This window comes from Anguilla anguilla, chromosome 3, assembly GCF_013347855.1.
Source record: "Anguilla anguilla isolate fAngAng1 chromosome 3, fAngAng1.pri, whole genome shotgun sequence".
NCBI classification, from domain to species: Eukaryota; Metazoa; Chordata; class Actinopteri; order Anguilliformes; family Anguillidae; genus Anguilla; species Anguilla anguilla.
Genome location: NC_049203.1, coordinates 70,387,300 through 70,397,093, shown reverse-complemented (window position 1 = coordinate 70,397,093; position 9,794 = coordinate 70,387,300). Strand labels below are relative to the sequence as shown.

General features: G+C 50.2%; 1 protein-coding gene across 4 annotated transcripts in view; it reads right to left on the bottom strand.

Moving 5' to 3' along the window:
- The window catches only part of LOC118224407 (neural cell adhesion molecule 2-like), an 89,486-nt gene that overhangs the window by 25,635 nt on the left and 54,057 nt on the right, over window positions 1–9,794 (bottom strand). For 3 of the 4 annotated variants that reach the window (XM_035411933.1, XM_035411930.1, XM_035411931.1), the window contains exons 2-5: window positions 6,745–6,819; window positions 4,532–4,738; window positions 1,804–1,947; window positions 120–257 (exon numbers count right to left, since the gene is read on the bottom strand). In XM_035411933.1, coding sequence (XP_035267824.1) covers window positions 120–257; window positions 1,804–1,947; window positions 4,532–4,738; window positions 6,745–6,819 — 564 coding nt within the window. Of the gene's footprint in view, window positions 1–119; window positions 258–1,803; window positions 1,948–4,531; window positions 4,739–6,744; window positions 6,820–7,713; window positions 7,739–9,794 lie in introns of those variants that run through there. The other variant, XM_035411932.1, reaches the window with a different exon arrangement.

Below are 9,794 nucleotides of genomic sequence, written 5' to 3'. Positions count from 1 at the left end.
GTGCGAGTGCGTTTGTGTGTGTGTATGTGCGTTTGTGTGTGTGTGCGAGTGTGTGAGTGCCTTTGTGTGTGTGTGTATGTGTGTATGTGCGTTTGTGTGTGTGTGTGTGTGTTGCTCACCGTTGACGATGACGGTGATGTCTCTGAAGTCGATCTCCCCGCGAGCTTCCACTCGAGCCTCACAGCGATACACCCCCTCGTCCTCCTTACCCACCTGCAGAATCTGCAGGTTATTACTGGGCAGAATCTGGAACCTATCTGCAGAGAGAGAGAGAGAGAGAGAGAGAGGAGGGGAGTGAGAGAGAGGGAGAGAGAGAGAGAGAGGAGGGGAGTGAGAGAGAGAGGCAGAAAGAGTGGGAGAGAGGCGAGCGAGAAGGACAGGGAGAGAAAGAGAAAGAGAGGGGGAGGGAGTGAGAGAGAAAGGCAGAAAGAGATCGGGACCGAAAGAGTGGGGGAAGGAGAAGAAAGATTTGAATAAAATACTTGCACAACTGGAGAATAACAGAAGCAGATCAGGTATTCAATTAGACCCGTGTGGTCTGCTGATCACATATTTAATTAAATCATGAAAATCAATCAAATCCATCAATCAAACCACCTCCCCTCCCCCCGCCCCCCCCCGCCAAAAGAATGCTGTTTGTTTCTGTTAAATATGCGCTCTTTATCAATCCCTCTTCCACTGAATCATAAATGTCATCTCCTGATCTCTGTAACAGTGACGACCCCGATCTGTCCCAAACGCTGGCCATGCTGATCGCTAAGACTGCTGGGAAATATCTCTGACACTAAGGACACGGAGCACACTGATCGCTAAGACTGCTGGGAAATATCAGTCTAACACTAAGGAGCTAACTTTCTCCTTTGTCTCTGCTACTCTGTCACATAAAACAGCTCCCCCACCCCCCCCCCCCCCCCCCCCCAGCACCAGGACTATTCACTCTGTCACAGAAACAGCTCTCCCACCCCCCAACCCCCGCCCCCCGCACCAGGACTATTCACTCTGTCACAGAAACAGCTCTCCCACCCCCCCCCCCAGTGAGTCCCGCACCAGGACTATTCACTCTGTCACAGAAACAGCTCTCCCACCCCCCACCCCCCCCCAGTGAGTCCCGCACCAGGACTATTCACTCTGTCACAGAAACAGCTCTCCCACCCCCCACCCCCCCCCAGTGAGTCCAGCACCAGGGCTATTCGTTCAGAAAGCCGCTCGGTTCCAGGCCAGGCTTCCCATTGGAAACATCAGATTTAATTAAACTGGATCCCGTCCAGATTTACAGCTCCAAAGGATACATTTCTCTGATTCACAGGGAAGAGATAAGGATTATTTTTTAATAAGGTAAAGGAAAGAATCCAAGTACAGTACCAACCAAATGATCACTTAGCTTCACCAGACAAAATTACACATTCATAGTCATTTAGAATAAAGAATGAATCAATGATTCTGATTTTCCTAATAACTCAACTTTTCAAAATTCTTCCAAAAGGATTTTGGTGATGAATACTATTTACAGCTAGTGCACCACAGCAAGAGAGTTGCTGAAGGGAGCAATACAAATGTGATTGATTGATTGCTTGATCGACTAAAATATTGATTTATAAAGTTCAGTCAATCCAGACGTAAAGCCCTCAGGTGTGATCTCATTCTGAATTGATTAGTTGACAGATTGATATGTTAATTACCTCAGTGAGAACTCTGGATTGATTTCTGTTGTGACCGGTTAGCTAACAGATTCATAGGTTACGTACCATAGAACTCTGGATTGATTTCTGTTGCGACTGGTTAGCGAACAGACAGGTTACGTACCAGACAGCTCAGGTGTGATTTCCTGGTCCTTGTGGAACCAGGAGACGATGGGCACAGGTGAGCTGATGACATCACACACCACCTGGGCCTCCTCCCCCTGCCGAAACTCCTGCGGTGAGGGCACGTCCCGAAACGTCAGTTTCTCTGAAAGGAGAGAGGGAGGTGTTCACTGTGAGGAAAACACATAATCAAACACCTCACACACCAAACACACACACACACAAGCACACACATGCACTAACACACACACACACACACACAAGCACACACATGCACTAACACACACACACACACACAAGCACACACATGCACTAACACACACACACACACCTCACACATGCACTAACACACACACACACACACAAGCACACACATGCACTAACACACACACACACACACATGCACTAACACACACACAAGCACACACATGCACTAACACACACACAAGCACACGCATGCACTAACACACACACACACACAAGCACACACATGCACTAACACACACACACACAAGCACACACATGCACTAACACACACACACACACACAAGCACACACATGCACTAACACACACACACACACATGCACTAACACACACACACACACACACAAGCACACACATGCACTAACACACACACACAAGCACACGCATGCACTAACACACACACACACAAGCACACACATGCACTAACACACACACACACAAGCACACACATGCACTAACACACACACACACACACACGCACTAACACACACACACACACACACAAGCACACACATGCACTAACACACACACACACACACACACAAGCACACGCATGCACTAACACACACACACACACACACACACACACACACACACAAGCACGCACATGCACTAACACACACACACACAAGCACACACATGCACTAACACACACACACGCACTAACACACACACACACACACACAAGCACACACATGCACTAACACACACACACACACACACATGCACTAACACACACACACACACACACACACACACACACAAGCACACGCATGCACTAACACACACACACACAAGCACACACATGCACTAACACACACACACACAAGCACACACATGCACTAACACACACACACACAAGCACACACATGCACTAACACACACACACACACACACAAGCACACACATGCACTAACACACACACACACACACACACAAGCACACGCATGCACTAACACACACACACACACACACACACACACACACACGCATGCACTAACACACACACACACAAGCACGCACATGCACTAACACACACACACACAAGCACTAACACACACACACACACACACACACACACACAAGCACACGCATGCACTAACACACACACACAAGCACACGCATGCACTAACACACACACACAAGCACACACACACACACACACACACAGAAGTAAGCTATAGAAATTTTAAATGAGGTTTTAAAAGTCAAAGTCTTTCTGTCTCACTGTCTCTGCACTGCTTCCGACTCTTTTCCACCCTAATTGCAGTGGGGCGGATGCATGGTTATGTTATTATCTTTGGAACAAGAATTCTCATCCGTAATTCACTCCTCCCAACTGCTGCCTCTCGAAGTATTCACACAGAACTCGACAGAGAGCTGCTCCCCTGTGACAGAGGCATTCCACAGCAGAAATGTGGGTAAAGATGGAGCTTTAGGTCCAGAAAAGGCACACGGACTGGCGGTGTTTCCTTCTCAAAACGCAACTGCTGTGGAAAAACCATTCTTTTGATTAAGTATTAAAATATTACGTGTGTATTTGGCATGCATATATTTATGTATGCATTTTCATGTGTATGTGCATAACATACAGTATTTGAAAGAAAGAGAGACAGAGAAAGAGACAGAATTTTGACTTTCAAAGGTTTCCTTTATTGCACAGAACAAAGAAAAGCAAATGTTTGAGTGTGCACATATTACAATCAATACAAAAACATCCACTCACACACACCCAAGCATGGTGTTTGGTGGTTGTGGTGTGTGGTGTGTGGTGGTGGTGTGTGTGATGTGTGTGGTGTGCAGTGTGTGATGGTGGTGGTATTTGTATGGTGGGGGTGGTGGTGTAGTATGGTAGCGGTGGTAGTGTGTGGTGTGCGGTGTGTGGTAGTGGTGTGTGTGATGTGTGTGGTAGTGCAGTATGGTAGCGGTGGCAGTGTGTGGTGTGCGGTAGTGGTGTGTGTGATGTGTATGGTGTGTGTGGTAGTGCAGTATGGTAGCGGTGGCAGTGTGTGGTGTGTGGTAGTGGTGTGTGTGATGTGCGTGGTGTGTGGTGGTGTGTGGTAGTGTAGTATGGTAGCGGTGGCAGTGTGTGGTGTGCGGTGGTGGTGTGTGGTAGTGATGTCTGTGATGTGTGTGGTGGTGTATGGTAGAGTAGTATGGTAGCGGTGGCAGTGTGTGGTGTGCGGTGGTGTGTGGGGGTGGTGTGTGTGGTAGTTGTGGTGGTATTTGTGTGGTGGTGTGTGGTGTGTGTGGTAGTTGTGGTGTGTGGTGTGTGGTGGTGGTATTTGTATGGTGATGTGTGGTAGTGGTGTGTGTGGTAGTTGTGGTGTATGGGGGTGGTGTGTGGTAGAGTAGTATGGTAGCAGTGGCAGTGTGTGGTGTGCGGTGGTGTGTGGGGGTAGTGTGTGGTACTGGTGTGTGTGGTAGTTTTGGTGGTATTTGTGTGGTGGTGTGTGGTACTCACGGTAAATCTCCAGCACCACGGTGGCCTCCTGGCTCTGGCCGCTGGCGTCGGTTGCTTGGCAGCGGTAGATCCCGGCATCTTCGACGTTGACGTTGTAGAGGGTGAGGCGGGATCGGACCCCCTCCCTGTGCAGCAGCACCCGCTGAGACGGGACGATGCGCTCCCCCTGGGGGCTGTACCAGTCCACACTGACCGGCTCTCCAATCGCTGCACACACAAACACACAGGAAGTGTCACAACTGGGAGACCCACGCAGGAAGTGTCACAACTGGGAGACCCACGCAGGAAGTGTCACAACTGGGAGACCCGCACAGGAAGTGTCACAACTGGGAGACCCGCACAGGAAGTGCCACATAGGAAACACACAGGAAGTGTCACAACTGGGAGACTGGGGAGAGGGGCTGTCTATAAATTAATGGTAGACAACCAATGTGCATGTATAGTCCCATGAAAAAAAGCACACACACACCCACACACACAGACATGCCGACACACACACACACTTACACATACATACACACACACACACACACACACACACATGCACACATACACACACATGCACACGCGCGCACACACACACACACACACATATACATACACACACACAGACATACATACACACACAGACATGCGCACACACACACAGACACACACACACACACACATATACATACACACACACACACACGCGCGCACACGCACACACACAGTACACTATGCAGTTTTCCAGGTTCTGCTGTAATATTTCGTTCAGGTGCTAATCCTATCTTTCACAGAAGCCTTGAATTCTAACAGGGTTTTAAAGAAATGAAATGAGTCCAGTGTAAATCAGTGTACAGCAGAGGGAAACGCAGGCTTGTGGGAAAGGGCCGTCCACCCAGGCGAGAGAGTGTGCTCTGCTCTCACAGCCCTGCACTGCTTTATTACTGCAGTCACAGCTGGGGCCTTGATTACCATTATTAAAGAGCGGAATATGTTTTTTTATTGCGCGCATTAATCACAGAGAGGACGGGAACTGAAATGAGGTCCTGTTTGCACACCGTTCCCTTCAGGGGGTCCCATGGAGCGCGCACCGGACTCTAAATCCGATTGGAGGAGAGGCCTCTTTTCTCCCCGACGACAACCGACAGGTTTCTTCCCGGGGTGTTCTGGTGTTTACTCCTTAAGTGGGGTTTGTGTTTCAGACGCCGCTCCCGGGTCTGTGTGATCAGTGCCTCTGGATTCCGCTGCTCGCTCGGCGAACAGAGGAGATTTCCGTCTCAGCTTCGCTCTGGGCTGGCACACAGCGAGCGGCTCTCTCAGCTTCGCTCTGGGCTGGCACACAGCGAGCGGCTCGGGGCTGGCACACAGCGAGCGGCTCGGGGCTGGCACACAGCGAGCGGCTCGGGGCTGGCACACAGCGAGCGGCTCGGGGCTGGCACACAGCGAGCGGCTCGGGGCTGGCACACAGCGAGAGGCTCGGGGCTGGCACACAGCGAGCGGCTCGGGGCTGGCACACAGCGAGCGGCTCGGGGCTGGCACACAGCGAGCGGCTCTCTCAGCTTCGCTCGGGGCTGGCACACAGCGAGCGGCTCGGGGCTGGCACACAGCGAGCGGCTCGGGGCTGGCACACAGCGAGCGGCTCGGGGCTGGCACACAGCGAGCGGCTCTCTCAGCTTCGCTCGGGGCTGGCACACAGCGAGCGGCTCGGGGCTGGCACACAGGGCTGGCACACAGCGAGCGGCTCGGGGCTGGCACACAGCGAGCGGCTCGGGGCTGGCACACAGCGAGCGGCTCGGGGCTGGCACACAGCGAGCGCCGCACGTGCGGCCCGTATTGTAGTAATTAAGTTCTCACTCCGTGACAAGCCACACCTTTTGGAGACAGGGCAAGAAAGCCCAGAGAACATCGGAGTGGCGTAGCGCACAGATAACTGCCCGCATAATTACAGAGTCAGTGGCGCAGAAAATGAGTCCCTGATTAGCATATTAATCCTTAAGAGTTGAGCACATTAACGCTGGATCTCCATAATTCTCAGAGATTTATGTCAGGCCTGGGTTTCCGCGGTGATGCTCTGTCAGTCTGGGATCTCCAGGGTCTGTCTGCGGCCCTGCAGGGGGCTAACCTTCGTGTGTGAAACACAGAGTCTGTTTGTATCCCACAATGCATTTCAGTACAGCCAGGAGCCAGAGCCCACCCCACCCCCACCCCCCCTTGGAGTTTGCCGTTACCTGTGCAGGTGAAGAACTTTGACTCCCCCACGCTCAGCTCCACCTTGCTGAGGGAGATGGACACCTGTAACACAGCTGAGACACACACACGGGTGTTAGGACGGGCCCAACACTCCCGCTCATTTCTATTCATTATTAATTTATTCATTACAAACAGCCAGATGGTCAGGTCTGAAGGAACATCAAATATAAGTTAAGCAGGGGCAGGGGAACAAACATGCCTGAATATTCATCTCTCTTTCACTCTTTCACTCTCTCTCTCTCACTCTCTACTCTCTCTCTCTCTCTCATTTCCACACAACTATCCCAGCATCACAGTCACAAATGCTAATTAACACTAATCATACTGCTTCTATTTCATTACACGTGCACGCACACGCACGCACGCACTCACGCACACACACTCACACACACACACTCACACGCATACACACGCACACGCACACGCACACACACACGCACACGCACGCACACACACACACACGCGCACGCACACGCACACGCAGACACACACATATGCGCACACACACACACGCACGCGCACACACACACGCAAGCACACGCACAGACACACACATATGCACACACACATACATGTACATACATACACACACACACACGCACATGCATAGACACACACATATATGCACACATATGCACACACACATACATGTACATACACACACACAAGCACACACATATGCACATACACACACACACACAGTCTCTCTCACACATACACAAATACCTGTGTTGAGTGGATGCATGACAAACCTCCATGAACAACAATACAATACAATGCATTACAATACAACACAATACAATGCAAACATGTCGGGTTTCTAATCATTATCTGCCAACACTGGTCTGCGACTATCAGATCTGCAGTTAAGCAAGCTTGGATTCCTGTTTTAATCTTTCCAGTGCATCTACTGTGTAAAAGGAACAATGCCATCCAGAGTTAATTACCAGCCAGCATTCCAGACCGCCCTCTTTATCTCCAGCAGATATGTAGCGTAATTAAAGTGATAAGAATCAAAGTTGTTTCAGAGCCTCAAAGCGAAGAATTTCTCCAGCTCCAAAAATCCCAATTTATCAAATCCTTTCAGAATAAAAAGATCACATTTCCAATCCTTTGCTGAGGTCTATCAACAAAGGATATAAACTACAAAATCGCAATAGAATCCCGGCTACCTCTTCCAGGAAATAAAAACAGAAGAAAAAAGCAAAAGGAAAAGCCATTGCAGAGACGGAGGTGAGGTAGTAACGCACACTATCTCTCCGGAAAAAGCCCGTTAGCACGATGTTCAGATGCTGTGCTCGTCTGTTTTACTTGAAATCTTGTAGATGCCGTCTTTAGCGAGTCAATCGTCTAACAAGTGAGTTCTGTTCCACAGACACTAGGAGCATTCTAACTGCTGTCACACAGGTATGTGTGCGTCTAACTGCTGTCACACAGGTATGTGTGCGTCTAACTGCAGTCACACAGGTATGTGTGCGTCTAACTGCTCACACAGGTATGTGTGCGTCTAACTGCTGTCACACAGGTATGTGTGCGTCTAACTGCTGTCACACAGGTATGTGTGCGTCTAACTGCAGTCACACAGGTATGTGTGCGTCTAACTGCTCACACAGGTATGTGTGCGTCTAACTGCAGTCACACAGGTATGTGTGCGTCTAACTGCTGTCACACAGGTATGTGTGCGTCTAACTGCTGCTCACACAGGTATGTGTGCGTCTAACTGCTGTCACACAGGTATGTGTGCGTCTAACTGCTCACACAGGTATGTGTGTGTCTAACTGCTGTCACACAGGTATGTGTGCGTCTAACTGCTGTCACAGAGGTATGTGTGCGTCTAACTGCTGTCACACAGGTATGTGTGCGTCTAACTGCTGCTCACACAGGTATGTGTGCGTCTAACTGCTGTCACACAGGTATGTGTGCGTCTAACTGCTCACACAGGTATGTGTGTGTCTAACTGCTGTCACACAGGTATGTGTGCGTCCAACTGCTGTCACACAGGTATGTGTGCGTCTAACTGCTGTCACAGAGGTATGTGTGCGTCTAACTGCTGTCACACAGGTATGTGTGTGTCTAACTGCTCACACAGGTATGTGTGCGTCTAACTGCTCACACAGGTATGTGTGCGTCTAACTGCTGTCACACAGGTATGTGTGCGTCTAACTGCTGTCACACAGGTATGTGTGCGTCTAACTGCTGTCACACAGGTATGTGTGTGTCTAACTGCTCACACAGGTATGTGTGCGTCTAACTGCTCACACAGGTATGTGTGCGTCTAACTGCTGTCACACAGGTATGTGTGCATCTAACTGCTGTCACACAGGTATGTGTGTGTCTAACTGCTGTCACACAGGTATGTGTGCGTCTAACTGCTCACACAGGTATGTGTGCGTCTAACTGCAGTCACACAGGTATGTGTGCGTCTAACTGCTGTCACACAGGTATGTGTGCGTCTGCATGACTCTGTGTGTGTGCATGTGTGTGTGTTTGTTTGTGTGTGTGTGTGTGTGTGTGTGTGTGCACCTGCACACACACACACGCACACACACACACACGCATGCATGCAAACGCACGCACAGGCCCGCACACCCACACATGCTCACACACACTCATGCACAGACACTCATATGCACAGATACATATTCACAGTCCTTCACAAATGAATAACGATCCATATTATCCCCATAATTCCCTCATAATCTGGCTGCTCCGCACAACAAAAGACGTGATTGGTCTACAGGGCTGAAGACCAAACCCTCCAGCCAGTGGAACTAATCACCCTCTCGCTGCTATTCCAGGTGACATCATACTCTGGAGCTGACATTCACGCGGAGGAGCTCACGCTGGCCCGGTTTCTGCAGAAGCATAAACAGTGTTCGACGAGGACTGGGCTCACTCAGGTCATTAGAGAGGGGAAAGCAATGCAGGTTTGAAGTCTGAATAAAACGGCCTGCCTGCGGTGATCGGCACTCTGTGCACGCCCGTCCCCGGGTATAAAAGCCTGCCTGTTTGCACAGCACACTGAGCA